This window comes from Telmatherina bonti (assembly GCF_933228915.1).
Source record: "Telmatherina bonti genome assembly, chromosome: 15".
In the NCBI taxonomy this organism is placed as follows: domain Eukaryota; kingdom Metazoa; phylum Chordata; class Actinopteri; order Atheriniformes; family Telmatherinidae; genus Telmatherina; species Telmatherina bonti.
Genome location: NC_136613.1, coordinates 9,397,604 through 9,419,434, shown reverse-complemented (window position 1 = coordinate 9,419,434; position 21,831 = coordinate 9,397,604). Strand labels below are relative to the sequence as shown.

General features: G+C 38.4%; 1 protein-coding gene across 2 annotated transcripts in view; it reads right to left on the bottom strand.

The window, feature by feature from the left end:
• The window catches only part of man1a2 (mannosidase, alpha, class 1A, member 2), a 155,418-nt gene that overhangs the window by 117,427 nt on the left and 16,160 nt on the right, over nt 1-21,831 (bottom strand). For both annotated transcript variants that reach the window (XM_079254609.1, XM_079254608.1), the window contains exon 3: nt 6,209-6,470. In XM_079254609.1, the coding sequence (XP_079110735.1) occupies nt 6,209-6,470 (262 nt within the window). The remainder of the gene's footprint in view (nt 1-6,208; nt 6,471-21,831) is intronic.

Here is a 21,831-nt window from a genome sequence, read left to right as displayed (position 1 = left end):
TATGACTCAGTGATTTCTTTGAAAAAAATAAGAGCACAGACCCTTGAGAAATGGCACCAAAGGCTACTTTACTTCAAGGATGAGAAGCATAAATACGTTAGTATGAGTACAACATCCTGACTTGCTCTCCAGAGGGGAAAAATATCCATAATATGCTAATATTTAAAATTTAAGAAGCAAACAATAATAATAATTCTTCTGACTACTGGTGTACTGTTACAGAAGTTGTGATTCTTGAAACAGATTCTTCAACTGATGGGCTTTAATTATCTTTTAAATTCATTAGCAAGTTTTTTGGGGGGGGGGGGTTTTGGGACATGCTTCTCGTGTTGACTTAACTCACAATGAAATAATTATTTAGTGAAAAATGTTTACATGTTAAACTTTAATAAATAATCTATTAATGTAATAACCAAATCGTTTAATTCACATCAACCTAATTATTCAATGTGTTGTTGGACCGTTTAGCTGGACCAGTCAGATAAAAACACAAAGCACCACAATGCGATTCTGTTAACTTTCAGGCTAATTATCGCGTGTTGTCTCGTTCAGCAATAATAAGCACAAGTAAATACTACCAACCTCATGAAGACAGAAACAGGAGATGCATTTTAAACTCTAAAAGTAGCCGCTCTGTGAAAAGAGCTGCAAACTCCTGATGGAAAAGGGAACTGATGTCCTTTCTGTAGTACTGACATCATCATGCTGAATGTCGTTTTGAAGTAAATTTATATTAACAAAAGTTAAATTCAGGTTCAGAAATTATTTATCCATTTTTTTTCTGGCTATTTCAGCCTGAAAAAGCCTTTTGCTTTCATTTTTCCCCCCTTCCTCCCGCTCTGTTAGACTGAAACAATGCACTGTACCATCTGTAGATGTGCATTATGAAAACAGATGATTTTATGAGCCTTGTAGCGGCTGGATGAGGGAAAATCTATTGAAGATTGCTCGGAATGATAATGAATGATGGATGAGCCGAGTTTAAGTGAGGCTGTAAGGTAACACTGAGGTAAGAACACGAGATAGAAACTGGCGAGCGGGAGAGAAATGGTCATGTGCCCAACGCTGGAGGCCATTTTGCCACATGCACATGGGCTCATGCTTACAGTATAATCTAGCTGTGCAGTCAACATAAAGAGCTTTCTGACAAACACTGTAAAGCTCTGCTGACATGGGGGAGGATGTTTGAGAAGAGATTAGAGAGTTTAGTATAAGAATTGAAGGCAAAAAAGCCTGTTGCGTTCTCTATCAGAAACGATTCCCGTCTACCCAGTACATCTGGTTTTCTGCACCTTTTAGATTGCACCTAAACAGTGCTGGTTTGGCCACTGACTTATCTGGAGTTCACAGCCGCAGTCCCTAGCTCTGGAGGGATACATACATACATACATACATGTGCTCTTTTTCCAGCCAAAGATCTGCAATCATTTGCTCTTTACTCTTCAGTTAGAGGTGAGAAACCGGTGAGCCATTTCTGCAGACACCTCCACAAAGCACAAACTCTGAACCATCTAGTGATGAACCAGCTGAAATCCCAGTTTTTTATTCTTCTACAGTCATTATGTGCTGCAATTACCACTAATTACCTGCCAGTTGAGGGAAGCTTGAGATTAGAGATCACAAAAACAACCCTGCAGCGTTGAAAATGGGCCATGTAAGCAATGTGAGATAAGAGGGGGAAGCATTTTCATTCACCTATTTATGTGTTACCTATATCCTCTTTTAAATTCAGATTTGTTTGTTTGTTTATGTGTAGCTCATTTCTGATAAAGGTCATCTTAGGTTAATTATCAGAGGAAATCAAACATATTTAATACAAGTCCAATTACTACAAATGAAGTCCAATATTATAGATTCAAGTCATTTATGGGAGACAATCACCTTTTTTTTCCCTCCAAACATTAATGAACAAATTTAACAGCCCATTAACTGCAACACCCAGCTTATTTCAGCTGCTTTGGGCAAACAATATCTCAAAATGTGACAGGTAAAAAGTACTGAGGCAATCAATAAATCACCTAAATGCTCCTCCAGTCCCCTGAAAGAAATGTCTGGATCACATGAGTAGCAGAACTACAGCGCTCGGAGCAATTAGAAGCAGTAAAATCTTTTTTTTTTTTTTTTTTTTTAAAAAAAAAAAAGAGTTTTGTCTCCTGTACATTCAATAAAATATGAATTTTGCAAGGCATAAAAAGTAAGTTCATTTCTATTTCTGGAGCAGAAAGCAGTATGAAAAGTGTGGCAGGTGATAAGAGCAGCAAAAGTGCCCAGCTGGATTTCACTAATCTCCTCTAACTGCACCACAGCTTTAAATGAAGCTGGAAATGAGCTCCTCCACAGTTAAATATTAAATATTATTAAAAGTAATATTATTAATTGAAATCAAAGATCTAATTTAGGATATTGCTTCTATTATCTCATCTATTTCCCAGCTGACATGTGCAACTGTGCACATTTCATACTTTTACAAGCACAAGCTTTAATATACATGGAATTTGCATAGTAAATCAATCCCAGATTAGTGGAGTTTACTAGAAACGCTTTCCCTCAAACCAGTTTAGTTTATGTACATGCTGAAACTGAACCGGTTAAGTTGCATGAACATATATTAAAACAAAATTTGGGTTTAAGGTTTAGTTAAAAACCATTTGCTAGCAGTTTTGCAGTCACCAGACAGTTGCAAAAGCATCAAAAACAACCCAAAAATCACCACTGCAATCAGACAAATCCAAAATAACTTCAAAAGGAACACATGAAAGATGCTGTCAGACGGCGTCAGACCTCGAGACTGACAGATGATATAGGACTGACAATGACTACTCTGCTTGAATTACTGCTTCCTGTCTATATGAAACTAACATAATGACAAGAAAATGGATGCATAAATACCTCCCTGAACTTGTTTTACAACATCAAAATGCAAACCAAATGGCTTCCTGCATCTACAGAACAGAAAAAGGGAGAAAAGAAAACTGTGGTCTAGCAGTTACTGTTTTGCTGTGTATCATTATGCTTTCTCCTTGGATTCACAAGGTAGTCAGGAAAGGGGGGGGTTGCGCTGTGCTGTTGCCCATACAGCTGCTACTTTCTTGCTCATTTGGGATTGTATGGCATTCACTATGAATGGCAATTATGAAGGGGAACAAAAGGGGCATTTAGAAACAAAAGGTGGGTTTGGAGTGAATGGGGCTGCTCCGATGCACAACGAGTGTTCTGACTCCAAGTGCTGCTTCACGAGAGACGATATGAGGTAATTATGCAAGAGGACTCGCAGAGGGGAGAAAGGAAGAAGAGCAGCATAAAGAGGGAGAGACGCTGAGGCTGGTCTGGTGTCTGCAACAAGCAGAACCGGATAGAAGCATCTGCATTCTGCTCATGCACTGTTCCTCTGGCTCGACGTTGCCTTCAATACCAGCTGAAATAAACCAGCAGAGAAGTATACAAACATACAGTGCAATCCTCACTCTGTGCAAATGAAATGAAGTCACACCCCTTCACCCTGGTCTACTGCAAGATAGTCTTGACAGGGTTAAATGTGAGTGCTGAGTGGACGTCTGACTGGGTAAAATGGGAAGGTTGATACTTTATGTGCAGCGATCTGTTGTGTTCTTGCCAACTTCCTCCTGGTGCTGGGCGACATGCCTATAAAATAAATCTTCTGTTATTTCCACATTAAATCTAATTTCTAATTATAATCCGGTTTGCTTTTCTTTCTTAAAACATATTAAATTTATTAAAAACATCATTAAACTTTGTTACTACGTTTTCCCCATTTAAATGTGTCACAGTACATTGCACTACAACTCAGGAATCAGATCTGCTCAGCGTCTCTATTTATCACTACATATTTTTGCTTTCATTTCACATTTCCTTATGTAATCGGAACTTTTTTTCCACATACCAATAAAGCCCTGAAGAATTTGAAAATGTATCCATTTTACTGTCACGTCAAATCCTCAATATATTGTTAGCTCGTGCTTAAAAACTCACCAAGCGGTGCTTGCTCTGATGGTAACACCTGCTCATGTAAAGCAGCGGTAGAAAACAAGATTATTGTAGAGTGTCTGTTTAGTAACGGGTTAAAATGTGAATAAATGTTGCAAATATGAATTGAAAAGGATGCCTTCCAAGTGGTAGCTTTCCGCACTTTTCGAGGTGATAGTCGGGCTGCTGTAAGTCTGCTCCATAGGTAACGATGGATTTCTGAACAGTTCTCCATAGCTGCGTTTCCGTTAGATTTTTTGCTAAATAAAAGTTATATTTGTAAGTTTTGACAAACAACAACTGCGATTTGTGGGTGTGTCCATTGAACAGTATTTAGCCCATTATCCTCAAGTCTCACAAAATCTCATTGCTCTTGCGAGATTTTACAAAAATTGCGGATATGTAAGGTAGCCATGTTGGGTTATTTTGGGGTTTTCTACTTGCTGCGGAGAAGTTACGACGGGTTTTTGAAGCTTTTTTCCCTCATTTTCATTTTGTAAAACTCTGAAATTTGCTGCTGTTTCTTCCACACCGTGCCATCTTTACTGAAAATGAACTGGTCATGACCCCCAACATCACGACTTGGGGCACGTAAATGCAAAAAAAGTGTTTCCATTACACTTTTGCGATATGTTTCTATATCAAAACATCTGAAAAACTTTTTAGCCACATTTCAAACTTTTTTTGAAATGTAGGTGTTTCCATTAGCTTTTTTTTTTTTTTTTTTAATTGCAACATTTAGTTTTGTGCGATTCTAGATGTGATGGAAACACATCTCATGTTTCCAAGCCTGCTTCACTAAAAGCTAGATCCATAATTGGTCTGGACCAACCGCGACTGTCTACGGCGTCATTGCCAACACCCAGCCAATCGTGTAGTGTGATGTCACCGGCAGATGCAGATCAGACAACCGGAGCACATCTGGTAGCTACAACGGCTCACTTCGTCCCTCAATGCTCTCTGGTTTCAGGTCCATTCCAGAGTCTCAGAACCTTGAACCAGCCCATGTTTACACCAGTTTAATCAGAATCCAAGAGAGAATATTTTATTCCGCAGAAAGAACATGAAGAGTTGCAGATTTAGTCCTGAAAGCTGAACCAGTTCAAGAAATGGTACCATCAGACCGTAAACAGGGGACGGAGGACAGAGAATCACTGGGTTTATGTTTTGTTTTTTCTGGGGGTTTTTAGTCCATCTTTTTTTGTTTTGTTTTGTTTTTCCTCTGATTGTCATAAATTTATTCATTTTGTTGTTTTGTTGACATGTGTTTGTACATTTATAAATACAAATGGTATCTTTGAAGATCTCTCCATGAGAAAGGGAAGGAAACAATAAAAACAGGAAGTGAATAATTTCATCACCAGCAAACAAAACGACTGAGAAATGGAGAAGGAGTGGGATTAAACATGCTTCCTTCCACTCCTTTCCGTCCAGGATTAGATTGGGGGCTGCAGTGGCAGACAAGAAGGTTGGCAATTCAAACCCCACTACTCCAGTTTGTGTATGAATGTGTCAAATGTTTGGTGGTGGTCAGAGAACCCGCACAGTAGCTGTGGCTACACATGTAGCTCACCGCCACCAAGTGTGAATGAATAATGCATTCACTGTGAAGCACTCTGGTACATTGGAAGGCAGTAAATCTAGTTAAACATAATCCATTATTATTAATGGTCTTCTATTATCACCGCTGTTCATGTTTATATCATAACATGTTCAAAATAAACCCTCAAAAACAAAACAGAAATTTTGCAGGATGTTAGGATGTCAACATCCGCTTACAGAAATCTAACCTACCAAAGTGAAAACTGGTTGCCAGGCAACAAAACAAGGCAGCAACATTCAGGTTTTTCAATAAATTAATTATACCAGTGATTGATTGACATAAGCTAGCCAGTTTCCAACAGGAGCCCTGCGCATTGGAAAGGGCTGAGAGAGAGCTGGCAGAGAGAGAGAGAGAGAGAGCTGGCAGAGAGAGCGAGAGAGAGCTGGCAGAGAGAGCGAGAGAGAGAGAGAGAGAGAGCTGGCAGAGAGAGAGAGAGCATAAAAAAGGGGGAAAAATCTAAACTAATTGTCATAAAGACCTCATTTGGATTAATTGATAAAATATTTCACTGCCAGACCAACTTTCTCCTCTCAAGCTCCATCATTTTCTTTTCCATACTGAGGCAGTTCCAACCTGGTTTTCAGCTTTTTTTGCATGTTAAGCGGTGAGAAGTAATCTTACCTCTCTGATCTTGTCTCTCTTCTCTTTAACGTCCGGCTCTGGCGGCTCACCATCACTGGTGCCCACCACATTTGGCATGGGGACGGGTGGTAACGGTTTAGGGCCTGCGTCTTTTTTCTTCAGGTCCTCCTTCACTTTAGTCTTCTCTGTCTGAATCTCAGACTTCAGCTCTTCGCGCGACTTCCGCAGCTTCTCCTTCGCCTCCTGCAGAGCTCGCTCGTGGTCTGCACGGATCTTGTCTCGTAGGCTTTCCTCCTCCTCCCTGCGACAAGAAGAGGTGAAGCAGCAATCTTTTAGTTCTCACATTCCACGCTTAACTGAATCCCCACTAGCTTCCCCCTGGGTGCTCAAACAATGATTACACTTACCCACAGCTTATACGAAAGCTAAAGGTATGAACGTTTAAGAAGAAAGGTGAGCAGAATGATTTCTACTTTAAATCATTATAAACTGAGACGCTTAAGAAACTTATATTTTACCTAGTGTGGCCAGATGTCACGCTTTGAGCGGGATTGTCCCGCATTTCTCTTACTTTTCACACGTCCCACAAAACGGGGCGCTGTCCCACATTGTTACGACCGGTCTACACTTTTGTGAAGGGAAAAAAAACAAACAAACAAAACTGGCTTTTACTGATTGTGTGGCATAATATTTGACGGCTGTCACATCACACCGCCTGCTGATTTGAGTTACAGTCATGTCAATCAAACTAGAAGGCGGGACTTAATGCACATCTAGGATGCACCGGTGCACCCACTGATGAAAATAAATAAATAAATACATCGATCGATCATGGAGGACAGGGAGACGACCGCAGCGAAGAAGAAAAGAAAGTGTTGTTACAACAAAGACATATTCCTAGATTAAACCTGTTCGAGGAGACTGTGAGAGGGTTTGTCAAACTCATTTTTCCGTGTCACACGGCGGCGGGGAATGTGACGTGAAATGGCACAAAAATCCGAGCTTTATAATAACAGGTTTGTTATGTTTGGTTAGTTTTTATTACCAAAGAGCAGAATAGAAAGTTTATTTTTTTTAAACTTTGTCATGGCAGAGTGGAATCTCCCATTGTCCCACATTTTTAGTCTTTGTCCCACATTTGTCCTCCTGGGCAGCTGTAGCTCAGGAGGAAGAGCAGTCAGCTTGTAACTGAGAAGTTGGGAGTTCATAGGACACTTCATAGTCAGGCTTCCCTTGACTATGAAGTGTCCTTGGGCAAGACACTGAACCCTAAGTTGCACCCCGATGTGCCTATCATGGTATTAGTGTGTATGTAAGTCGCTTTGGATAAAAGCGTCAGCTAAATAACTGTAGAATAGAATAGAATAGAATAGAATAGAATAGAATAGAACATTTGGTGAGAGAAGATCTGGTCACCCTAATTTTAACATGTTGATGACATGCTGGGGAAGAGAAATGGCGCAGATTATAAAGTTGTTTCCAGGAAGAGTAAATCTCATTTTTATTGCACCAAGGTGGTCATTAAATCAGGCTGGCAGCCGGGCAAACTCGCACCCATTCCAGATCTTATGGGGGGAAAAAATAAAAAACCATCAGTGTCTCCTGGGAAATCTAACCCCAGCCCCACTAATCTGCAGTTACATCAGCTCCAGGAAATAGGACAGGTGTGGATGAATACAAGGAAAAAGGCTGGCAGTGCCAGAATGACAATGAAACATCATCTGCAGCTCCATGTGGCGGTGCAAGCCCCAGGGTGTTGACACAACTCTACCCCTTGTGGATGTTCTTCAGTAATGAAAAACAAACATAGCGGGATGCTAAACCAAAGGTAGCAGGAAGGCAAAGACACTGAACTGTTCTTTGGTGACCACCAGAGATAAGAATGCTGGAAATTTGTCTTCACGTGTTGCTTCACTGTTGCATCATAGTACAAATGTAGTTAAGAGTCATCTAATAAACAATGCCAGCTATGAAGAAGAATGACAAATGGGGGAGTAGGAGGCTCCATTTGGTTGCTTAGTAAATGAAAACAAATGGCAAATCCTTTGTGTTTCCGCTGGCAGTACTGTAGATTTAACTTGGTTTATTTTTCTTTTACTTTGAGATTTTCCTTCCTAAAGGAGTTGAGTGGCTGGAAGTGAATTTGACGGTTTCTAATAAACATAATTAGGTCATTATCTTATTGTGCCAAGTCTACTGAGATGTCTTATATTTTATCATCTGGGCGCATGAACACACCACATAGAGGATGTCCAACTGCCAGCCAGGATCCATCGTCTACACCTGCGCTAGAGGACAACTAACCATGGGAAATCTTGTTGTGTTAATAAAACTGGGTCATTGGTTACACCTAACTTTTAGTACACCAGCTAGCTAAATAAATAAATAAATAAATGAATGAATGATAAAGAGGTGTACCGTAATTTTCACATCGCACCAGATTTTATGGCATTTTAGGATTATATGGCATCAGAGCCAATCAGAGGAGAAGATCCACCCCACCCTGTGCCTTTGACTGGCTTTTTATGACAATCTCAATGTTTCCTGTGTGAAAGGCAAAAAAGGAAGAAAACAATCTTCTCCAAAGTTCCAGATTATGCAGAAAAATAATTGATGGCTTGGTAATATCGGTGCATTTCAGCCTAAAATATCCCATTACTGCCTTTGCTGGAAAATCCAGCAGGGATCAACCCGACTATTATCTTAATACTTGAATGATTTGTTCTAAAACAACTCACAAAGTTGCATCAAAACAATGCAATCTTCTCTGACTCCTGACTGCAAAGCATTAAAGATCAAATGAACCTAGATGTGACAGGTATATAACCATAATACTTTAAACACCATGTCACAATAAAGGAAGGAATCTTGGAAGTAACAACGTCGATTAAGAGTAAAAATGCAGGTTTGTTTTTAATGATACTACGAGTCATTAAATGAAGGAGGAACTGACAGCCTGCAGAGATTCATGTGGACCCAGCTGTATGCCCCCCCCTGCAGTTAACTCAACATCTGAAAGAAGAAAACAATACTGAGGATGTTTCTATGTACGTAGAACCATAAAAACAAGGGTGCTTTACTGCAGCAGCATAAACGAGACATTAATATAAAAATATCTCTTTCATTTACAGTATATAACTGTGAAAACAAATATATCCATGAAAAATGTTCTTTTTAATGTGGATGACACAAAGAAACAGAAATGTTTTTTATCCCCCGCATTGGTGACTTCCCCTAAAACCAGCTATGAGATTTCAAAAGATGTTGATATGCAACTACAAGTAAGGCTGGTAATGACTAATAATTCAAAACAATCTAAAAACAAGTTGCTTTGTTTGTATTGTCTATTTTTCTTATTATTTCTAAGACCCCTGTGCTGACCAGTCAAGACAAAAAACTAGAAAACATTGTCACATGGTGATGCAAATATAAAGAAAACCATACGAATGCGTTATTCAAATGATAAATAAAGGTGTTTATGGATTAGGGCTGTGACAATATGCTTTTGTCCCGATTCAATTCCATTCCGATTTTTTGGGCGCAGATTTGATTTAAAATGCGATTTTCACAATTCTTTGATATTGCTGATTTTTGTAGATTAAAGACGGAAAAAAAATGTATAAAACTTTTTGTTGCTTGTCAATTTTCTTGATTTCAAGTAGGAAAAACAACACAATAGCCAGATCATTATTTTGCTGTTATAATGTCCAAGAAGACAAGTAAAACTGATTGATAAAAACAGTAAAAATAAAAATAAAAATTTATAGTGGATTAATTTTATTTGAGGAGAAAAAATCCTTTTTTTTTTACCAAAAAAATTCATTTAAAAATTGCGAAGTAAAAAAATCTCGATTTTTCTAATCTATTTTCCCAATCCTATTATGGACCCATTTGTTATCTATTATCTAACTCTGATGAGTGATTATTTGGTTCCAGCTCTTAGCCTGCATGGATTATTATTTAACTTATTGACATACAAATATTTACAGCAAATCTGAAAATACCTGAAACTTGGGCAACAAATGCAGTTCCTACACATCTTATAGCCTTTTTTAAAACTCTGAAACACCCAGAGAAACAAGCTGATCAAATTTTCTACCGGTAAAAGTGAATTTACTCTTAATACTCTGGGTCCAGTAAACCAGCTTTACCTCCCAGGAGACGAGACTGTAACCACGACAACATGAAGGGATGAGATTACACCGCATCCAATATTCAGCAGACTGGTGGGCCACAGTTTTCTCATAAGCTCGACTTTCTGAGGTAATTAGCTCATCGTTATTGACTTGAATGAAAGATGGCGGGCCTACGCAAGATACTCGGCTGCCAGCTGTCTTTCAGTCAGGTAAAATGGGTTTTTAATCTTTTGGTTTTTGCATTTCTGCTTTTACAGAGGTGTTCGAAGCATGACAACGTCTTAATATTCAAAATCCAGATGTTGGTTGGTGCTAATGTGGTTTTTAAACCATTTACAAGGGGCTAAAACAAAACAAAAACACTGTCCCTGAGTCAAATGTTTTAGTTGCAAGGCGAGTCAAACTTCTGAACAAGGGCAGGCGATGTGCAAAGCATAACAGTCTCTAAAGAAGCATAACAGTCTCTAAAGGGAAAACCGCCACTTGGGTTTGAAATGGCATTTACATAAAAACACAACTCCAAGAGTGGCATGTATATGTATGTGTGCACGGCTTTTCAGTGTGACTGTACTTGTCTGACATCAAGTACTTGCAGAGCTGTGTGAGTGTCAGTGTGTGCATCACTGCAGTAACAGAGACAGTGTGTGTCAGTGAAGGAAGACAGGAGAATACAGGCAAATTAATGGACTGGAAGAGGAGGAGGAGGAGGAGGAGGAGGAGGCAGTAACCAGCTGTATAGATGTAGAGAGAAGCTTATGAGGAAAAACAATGGAATATGAGACAGACACAGCGTATACAAAGGCCTGTCACTTGTTTATGCCTGACTCTGAACAAAAGGGTAGAAAAACAGATAAAACATTGAGGAAGAGTAAAATGTTTGCTGGTAAAAAGATACAGAGAATTACAACACAAATATATATATTTTTTTTAAAAAGATATTTGATTCTAATTATCCTTCACACAACACTACAAGAATGTGTTTTATAACTCCATCATGACACCAAATGTGGGCCAACTGAGACCAAAATAAACAGCTTCCAAGTTACACAACATCACCCTGGAAACAACTCATAAATATTCATGCTGCAACTCAGCGTGTCTGACTTTAATTGATAGAAAACATATTTTGCAACATCAACTTGGCACTTGCTATGCTCTTGTGCAAGTCAATGCATGGAGATGAGAAAATGCTTCGAATATGCAGCATTTACTGTGTGGGGATTTCATACAAGTTCCATTTTTAGCAATCTGTGATTCATTTGGGGAGTTCATGCAAATTTCCTTTATTTCAGTGTATTTCAATGAGGTCTTCTGCAATTCGGCAAAAATATTCTGTCATATGTTTGATGTTTAATCTTGCTACAGCTAGTCTTCAGGCTGCAGCACACCATTGTACATGATCTGTTTGTGTTGATGAATGAAGGACTTTTTATATTCTGGACGCAACGTTGCACTGATAAGAGCAAAAAAAAAAAAAAACATTTAAAAATATCTGACAAACGAGTCATTGACTCTGACTGCAACACGGCAGCTTATTGTTTCCAAGCCTGTTAAAAGTAGCTTTATCTAACTTTCAAATCTTACAACTCTGTACTTCTGACCCATCTGATATGTTTATTTCTAGAAAGAACACTTCATAACTTCTGCTAAAGTTTAGCTTTACACACCTGGTCCACATCAGACTGACTTTTACAGCCCAGTGAGAACTCAGAATTCAGGCAGGAAGCAAGACGGATGGCTGTCGCTGAAGCACTGCAAAGAAAATGATCTCTAATCTAAAAAATCATCTCTAATGGCGGGTTACCCCACTAAATGTGTGCACATCCATTCTGCTGACAGCATGAGAAAAATCCGTCCCATATTCCAACACACCATACAGTAGGGCTGCACAATTAATCGGATTTTGATCGTGATCACGATTTTTGTGGCCACTGTCATGGTGTAGACCAGCGGTGTCAAACCCCAGTCCTTGAGGGCTGGTATCTGACAGGTTTTTGTTGTTTCCCTCTACCAACGCAGCTGATTCTAATCAAATGCATCCAGTTGCTTCTTGTCAACCTGTTTTTAAGTTTTGGTCAGGTGTGTTGGAGCATTGAGACAACAAAAACCTTCAGGATATCGGCCCTCGAGGACTGGAGTTCGACACATGTGGTGTAGACCATGCCTCCTAGTGAGTAGGTGAACCAGAATGGTGAGTGTCCAAATACCTTTATAGAGCAGGTGAAATGGCATGTACCATGTGTAGAGACCTTGAAGGGGTGTTTCCTGTTCATGTTAATGTGACTGACCTTTATTGAATATTCTATTCTTTTATATTGAGCCATGTTAGAATGTTTATAGCCTTGGCTAAATTTTACTGGCAGGTTGACGTATGTAGCATAGTTTGTATCTAGGTATTGTATTAACTGTAAAGTGAATGTCAATTAATGTTGGTTTGTCTTGTAAGAGGGGCCTCCAGTATAAAGCTGGACGCGAAGCTTCAGGCACGAGAGAGCTTGTTTGTTGTGATTGAGCAGCCATTGAATATTGCTTGTCCAACTGATAGCTGGTGCATGGTTGACTCATGCGTTTTATTTTTGTAACTAATAAAGACAAGACAAAGTTGAAGAGCTGAGCTTCTACAATTTTCTCCCACCACTATAGCCAACCTCACAGCCACAATTAAATTAACCTGATTGTCAACGATATTTACATTTATAACGTGAGCTCTGCTGCATGCGTCTCTTATCACTCAGGTTCTCAGTCAGTCGTCTGCCAACCACCAGGGGGCAAACTGCGTGGTTAAGGCTTCATTAAGCTGCCTAAATACCAAGCATGAAGCAGTAAGATGCTGTTTCAGCATTTTTCCTGTTGCGGGTAAAATGGATTGTTTTAATTAAACAGCTAATTGAGGTGGTAAAAAATACATACATTTTTACATCATGTGGCATTGAAAGAGACAAACTCTGATCATCCGCGCACAACCCGTCCTGCCGCGGATGAAGTTGCTTGTTAAATATGAAATAAGCAGCTTCACTGCACAAAAAGCAGACATCGCCGCACGCATTGATCCCTTCCGGCTTCAGACGAAGCTTCTCGTGGAGGATGTAACCAGCTTTAGACTGATGAGAGCAAGTCATGTAGAGAATGGAAAGTACAGCTGCATCAAAACACTGGATAAGAAAAATGTCATTGTTATTTTTCATACAGTGTTGCCTACGCTGTATGAAAAGTGTCAAGGGAATAATGAGGGAGCAACACACACACACACATAACATATGTATGTATGTATATATATATATATATATATATATATATATATATATATATATATATATATATATATATATATATATATATATATATACACACACACACATATATATATTATATGATGTAGAGTTGCCAGGTAAATTGTTCACAGGTGATGCTTTAAAAATACATGTTTTTCCAGACACAATGAATGATTGTGATTAATAATTGTGATTACAATATTGCTCAAAATAATCGTGATTATTATTTTGGTCATAATCGTGCAGCCCTACCATACATGTCTTTTTTAATTTTTTTAATCACACCAACTCTTTCCTTACCAGAACCATTATCAGAATCACTCTGCCATTGCTCAGGATTGCCCTGGAGTCTCATCAAAGCTTAGAATATGCAATTAAGTGCACATTAACAGCTGCCTGAAGCAATTACGCCGTCTGAGACAAGCGTGGAACAAAGCTTTTGTGCAAACAGGTGTTTGTGCTGTGCCTTGTGGGTAATATTTGTTTACTTGAATTTACTCCTCTCTCTCTCTCACACACACACACACACACACACGCCCCGAAATCTGAGCAAAACGAGGAAAGCCCCAACTCTGATTAGTTGCTTCTGTCAAGTCAGACTGCCAGTAATCACTTTGTTATTCTCTCAAGTTTCCTGCCTGTCGTTTGCATTTAATGTTCAGAGACATCATCCGTTCCACGGTTACCAGAGGGAAGCAGCAGTTGTCTGTCTGGTGGGGGAATCAAGAGTAAGTTTGGTTTTTTTTCTTCTTCATTTAAAGCTGTGGGAACTAGGTTCTGAGGACAGCAGTACAGGCTCCATAAGATGTTACTATGGCAACACGCACACACATATACAGAGGTCACCAACAGTTAATTACTTAACTGACTCATTTATTCATGATAGTAAGGCTGCAGGGTTGTTAGTGGCAGCACAAGGCTTACAAGTAGCAGGAGAAAACAACACAGAGATCGAGTGTCTGCAGGAGTCAATAAGCAGATGTAGATCCTGAACTTGAAAAAGTCTGAACGATGACAAACACGAACACAAATGAATCAAGAAAAATAATATTAAACTGAGAAAAGAACAGGAACTGAAATGAACTATACTTAACACTTCCACACTCAATGGACACTTCTGTATACTATTATAATAATAATTCTTTATTAAGCTGACTGACATGAAATCAGTCAAATTTAAGTCCCTCTGACCTTTTTAGTTGTATTTTAATCTACCTGCTCTCCATAATCTACATGCAAACTGCTCTATATACAGATTAAAATATCTAATTTAATGCAGAATACAGTGTAAAACACAATTACTGACTTTTTTTTTTTAAAACTATGAGACATTATATTCTTTTGACACCACTTACTCTGTCACGTTCCTCGTGATCTTTAATAAAACTGTACATAGACAATAATACATAAAGCAGTAAAATAAGTCTATACGTTTTGATTTCAGTGTAAGCAAATATTTGAATCTTTTGCTGGTAATGATTTTTTTTCTTTTGTAAAGAGCTAATTATTCATTAAGTTAACTACTCAATTACATGGTTGAGTAGCATGTAATGTCTGTTACACAGACGATCCACTCCTCATAAACCAACGGCGACATTCATCTGAGCATGGACATCAGGAACAAGCATCGCTGCAGTCTTTTAGACAAAACGACACTAAAAACGGCGAAAGCTGGCGTGCTATACACACACACACACACACACACAGGTCAGCTGAGGCAGGTGTGTGTATACACTCAAGCACAAGTTAACAGTAACAAAACCTGAACAGTGTCATGTTGCAGTTTCTTTTCTGGCTCTTTAGGTTTCCACAGTCCTTCAAGCAAGAAGATCCAAAAGTCCAGAAATTTATTCATAAACTGACCAATCACAAGAGTCTCATAGCCGGACTGCACATCCAGCACAGCCTGATGCAGACACAAGTATAACTGAGCCTCAAGCAGCTTCCTTCTTTTACTATATTCATTATGGCTGTCATCATTTGCTTTTGTCCCGATTCGATTTGATTCTATTCCAATTTTTTGGGGTGCTGATTATATTTAAATTGCGATTCAGACAATTCTTTGATAGTGCAGATTTATGTAGACTAAAACAAGAAAAAAGTAGAAAGCTTGTTTTTGGTAGTCCTTTTTCTTCATTTCAATTAGGAAAAAATATCACAGTTTGCTGTTCTTAGATGGATTGGTGATTTATTTATCTCTAATAAGTGAAATAAGTAGCCATAAGTAGCCAGACCATAATTCTGCTGCTATAATGACCAAGAAGACAAGTAAAAAGATCAATAAAAACAATAAATATAACAAAAAATTTATAATGGATTATTGTTATTTATACCATAGTCAGTGATAATGAACAACTGGCGTGCATTATTTTCAGATAAATGACACGTAGTTTGGCAACTTAAATCACTGCAAAATCCCTCCTTTACGGGGCGTAACCATAGCAATGCGTTAATCACCTGGTTCAGATCAGCTGTCTTTTAACAGGTGTATGAGAGAAACGCGCTGTAGCTTGACAGCAGTTGTTTGGCATAAAAAGAACATGAAGGCCAACATGAAATAGTTCCTTTAGCACATTTAGCAAGTGTTGTAATAAGGAAAGAAAAACTTGTTATCAAATGTTTACTGTGAGGAACTACGGTAAAAGCGGATTAAACAAATCGGATCTGTGCATTAGACGGTTATAATGCACGGCATGGAGTCGAGAACACTATGTGCATTATAACTGCCTAAGCACATCTCCTCATTTAATCCTTCCTCTTTTGAAAAAGAAATCAATTTAAAAAAAGAAAAAATTCAACTGTGAAGCAAAAATTCTCAATATTTGATTTTTTTTTTCCATTCAATTTTCAACCCCTAATATTTATCTTCTGACATGGTGATTGTTGTATTTTTACAGGGAAAAATACAAAACTATTAATTATTTCAAAGGTTCTTGTTCAAGAATATAGAATAATTGCGAATGTTGTGTTCCCTTTGGCTTTCAGGATGTAGAGCGGAGGTCAGTTTGAGCAAGAATCACAACCCTGTCACATGTTTAACAGTAACAGCTGATTATTTAAACCCTTTACTTTTATACCAAAGTCCAATCTGTCCTGTTCTTGTGGAATGACTTGTGTATTATGCATGTGTCATTGTGCTTATTTTCCTTATTCAAGATAAATAAATCACCAATCCATCTAAGAACAGCAAACTCTAGCTTAAAGCAAAGTGGACATGTGTAGCTCCAGGTGGCCCAAACAAACAATGAGACTCCTACGACGCTTTGCAAAGCAGCCAAAACTGTTGCTGACAAGCTTCTGTCAACATGAAGCTTCATACACACTTTCCTTGTCCTGTTGTTCCCCAGAGGTGTGTGAGTGATATGCGGGCTGTCAAAGCTGAGCATATAAAGAAGCTCCCAAGCTGTGTTAGGGCTCGGCCTAAAACAGGTTTCATGCTTTACAACATTGATGTTGAACCTTCTGTTTTATATATATATATATATATATATATATATATATATATATATATATATATATATATATATATATATATATATATATATATTTATTTATTTTTTTTTGTTTTGTTTTTTTTTGGTTTTTTTTGTTTTATGTTTTAATATTTTAATTATCTTATGTTCAGCATTTTGTTCAGCAGTAGCTGTCAGAAAGTGAGTCATAAATAAAGTTGGCTTGGCTTGGATTAAGGAATGATCACCTACAATGACTGAAAGGAATAAAATAAAGCATTTTGTGAGAATAAACTCAAATATTTCTTGTGCTACACGCTGACAAATCCAGACAAAAAAAGGAGATAAATGGCAGGTGACATTGCTTGATAATGTTTTTCCTCACTGTTACCAACTTGGCTCACAGTGGTAACAAAAGAGGGAGTCAAACATTGGAAAAGTGTTCAGACCATTTACTTTATTTATCAAACTTAACCAAAATATCCTCATAATGGGGTTTGAATGTGCTAAATATCAGTAGTGAAAATGCTGTGAATGTTTGGGTGACAGTGTGCAATGTTGCAACAAAAATGCAACCCCAAAACGCAACAAATCATAATTACCGTGATGTGGAAAGAAATGCTTCCCAACGAGAGAGAGGAGTCTGGGAAGAGCAAGCTTTATAAGTTAAGCTTACCTCTGCAGGTGCAGTACAATCTCTCCTAATCACCAATCACCACAAACAAAACTAAGATCGCAGGCCATCACATCACATATTGTAGACAAGCAGATTTTCACAGTACGTTGATCCATTTTCACTCCACGCGAAAACTCTACATCAATATATGGCTTCAGTTCCAGGGTAAATAAAAGCATTTTATCCCTGGGTTTCACTGGGTGCAGCTACGTCAAATTCAAGCTGCAGTTAATCAAAACATCCTTGTGATTCCACCAGATGTACATCTCAGAAGAGGTTTTCTACTCACACACTGCAACAAGCTCACCTTTCCATTGCTGACAAAAGTAGGATCAAGCTGAACAGGAAAGAAGAGCAGAGCAGGAGGTCGAAAACTCTGCAAGTACAGGATCTGGTCAGTTTTCAAAGTAATACTTTTTGTCGTTTTCATCCAGTTCCTGAATGCTACTGAGTTTATATGACCATGGTGTTGACATGGAGCATTGATCACATGCCTGCATAAATGATTTATGCATGCATTCTTCTGACTACTGATATGTCTTACATTATAATTCAGTGCAATATTTATAAAAACTGCCCTGAATTAAATCTTCATGATGGTCAAACACTGAGGACACTGTAGAAAGATGGAAATTAAGTAGAACATCAGTAGTAATTGCATTTGATTGGTAATAAAGATGCATTACGTAACTTTCTGACATTAAAACTCTGCGTCCTGGACTTGGTTAATGACACGGTGACATCTATCATGTGCATTTCTAAAGCAGCATCCCGAGGCTGAGAAACTAACACTATACAGCTTGTCTATCCGGGACGTGACATGACGTTGTAGCAGAGTTTGCTTCATGGTTTAATCAGGAACTGGCTGTTTTGAAAACACAATGTTGATGATTCAGCAACATTGAAGATTAAAAGAGAGAAAGTTTCAAAACAAGAGTCACCCTAAGGTTGTCTTTGACTGCCTGGAGCCAACAGGTAGAGATGGGACGTCAGTTTGTTTTTTTGTTTTTTTTTGTTTTTTTTTTTAATTAAAAAAAATAGATAAATTAATTCAAATAGATGCAAATAATCCATTATAAAAATTTATCATTTCTTTTGTTAATATTGATGTTTTCATTTGTCTTATTGGACATTATAGCAGCAGAATGATAGTGTTTTTTCCTAATTGAAATCAATAAAAATCACCACCAAAAAAAGTTTTGTATATTTTTTATGTTTTTAGTCTCTACAAAAATCAGCAATCACAATTTAATTCGAATAGACACCAAAAAAAAAAAAAAAAAAAAAAAAAAAATTGGAATTGAAAAGGGAAAAATGCGTATCTTTGCAGGTGCAGGAGCTCATGTCTGCTCATGTAGATTCATTTTCTCTCCGTATCATAAACCAGGAGACCTCCGGGAAAATAACAATAAGGAAAAGGTTGGTTTAAAAAAAAAAAGAAAAGAAAAAAAAAAAAAAAGAACTGGAGTTTCCCTGCCAAGCGGGATACTTGACCGGTATGGTAATGAAGTGCCCACCCTATTCTTCTGCCTGAAGCTTTAGCCAATTCCAGAAAACGTATTGACGACTGGCGCATTGAATAGCCAACGGAGACCTAAAAACAACAATAAGCTGATTAATGGTGGAGAGACACTCTTGAGGAAGCTGTGGAGCCATGTAAACGCCAGGAGAGCCATGCCTGACAAATGTTTATAAAAAAAATAAATAAATAAATTAAAAAAAATTTTTTTTAAAAGCTGCAAATTTTTCTTATAGTTCACCATGGTTACCAAATTGCATACATTTGATTCACATGTTCTGATCTTTAGAAAAGCCTGAGTATAATACTAATTTTCTATTGTATGGGTCGTGTCTGAAATCAGACTTTAAGATGTGTCTTTTTCAATCCACCACTCCAAATTAAAGTCATTTTGAAGACAAATGATATTTTTTAAACAAAATTGGGAAACATTTAATCCATCAGTTTAATTGTATTTAAACATGTATTACTCAGTTTTAATGGAAGTTGGACAAAATATGAATGTAGGAGGAAAAAAAAAATAAACAGTGATGCCTCTGAAAGAGCCCTCAACCATGCCTGTAATCAAAAATGGTTTAAAAACAGCTTTGAATTTATATTTGGGATTCTTTTTTCAAGAATTTTAAGGGTAAATTGAAGAATTTTAAGAGTTTTTAGTACACATGCTTTGTCTTTGTGTGCTGGAGCTTAAATCACAATCACACACCTAATTTTCTCCTCATTTCTATCCATGAAAAGAGACCAAGGTCAGTCCCTTCTCAGATGCTTCATTTATAAAACACCAGTTCGTATGTAGGATAAAAGGCACGCATCTGGCCCAAGAAAGGTCCCTTAAAACCAAGAAAAGCCTATCGAAGTCCAGGCTCTACAGCTGCAGCCATGAGACACTGAGCTCTGACCGACATCAAGGCCAGCTGAGTAACCCATCCACACCGAAGATAGGAAGTCCGCACAGCGGCGATGCAACGAAAATCTGTAAACCCAGTTGTTCCAGTCCTGCTAGATTGATTTAATGACAGAAAGGAAGGTGATGATTAATGCTCAACCGCATATCCTTAGCGAGACACGAGAGAGCTGGACCTTATGGAGTTATTAAGCATCTGCAGCATTTTGTACTTTCTCAACAACTTGTTGCTGCAACAAAAAAGATCAAAATGCAATCCAACACTTTCAGATGCCTCAGTAGTTTAAGAAAACAAGGGTGTTTCTTTATTTCTGTAATTATTCATACATCCTAGTGAATCTACACTGATTCAAAATGTCAAGCAGAAAAAGAAAAGGGGAAAAAAATCTCATCCTCAGGCCAAACACCGAAGTGAAGCCCTGAAAACCGGAGGGCTAGGGTTTACGTGTGTGTTGAGGGATCTGACTTTGATCCAGCTGCTTTCACTGAGACAGGGGGGGGGGGGGGGGGGTGTTGCTGCCAAACACTGAAGCAGAGCTGCAGCTTCAGTGTTTGGCAGCAATGTGATGTGCTGGGAACCTTTGCAGTTAACTGTGGTCGCGTCGTCCCTCAAGAATGAAGCCATCTCTTTCTTTCTTCACTGTTCCAGTTTGGATTTCGTCTCATTTCTTGTGCTGCGTCTCGTCTTGTTCTCGTGTCACTAAAGAAGCTACTCTGCAGCACTCATGCGAACCAATCCAACCAAGTGTCGCTCCTTTTCCTTTTCTCTGACTTTCAAAAAAGGTCTTGTCAAAACTGCTGCACTCCAGAGGGATGATAAACGGGAGACAGAGAAAGGCACTTTCCCAGTGGGCACAACTCATGTTTCATGCTCGCTCTATGAGATCCAAACCAAAACACACACACACACACACACACAAACATGGAACCAGCTCCAAGAATAACATAGCTTGATCTTGCTTACTTATTCTTTCAGCTGCATTGCATCCATCCTTCATCCATCTACTGTCTTCCTTCACTCATTTCTGCGGGGCACAAATTCAATCTCCTGAACTGCGGGAACCAAATCGAATTATTAAGATTCATGCAAATCAGGATTTGCCTTAAGTTATTGTTACACAAACTTCACATGGAGTGGGAAAAAACTGTGGAAAAGGAGCCAGTTTTGACAAATATCAAACTGCTGTCCGTGCAGTTTCCTTCCTCTGTAGCGGCGATGCCTCTTCTTGAAAAGTAATTCCACTCGGAGCAGTGATTCATTACATTTTGCTTTGCTCCGTTACGCCTCTCAAAATCTGCAATTACTTTCTGAAATCTAGAGAGATCTGCTCCGTTCCAAACCTCTCTGGATGATCACAGAGCAACTTCAAAAGCCAAGTGATACCAGAAACCCAGACGTTTTTACATCTGACACAAAGTCATTGTAACAACCGTGACTGGATGTCACAGTTTCTACTCACGGCGTTTTTGTAATTAAAACCATTTAGATTTTCTTTTAATTGACTTTTCAGCTGTTGCTAGCCTGTGGGTTTCATCAAAGAGCCAATGACTAAACCAACCTGACTTGAAATGGACTGTGTAAAGCATACCTGGGCTGAAATGTTAACCTTTGCCCAGGTTTTCACATCATGGAGAGCCTGAAGCTGGAATGATTCAGTGAGATGAATGAAATGGATGAACAACAGCAGGAATAAAGCTGTAAA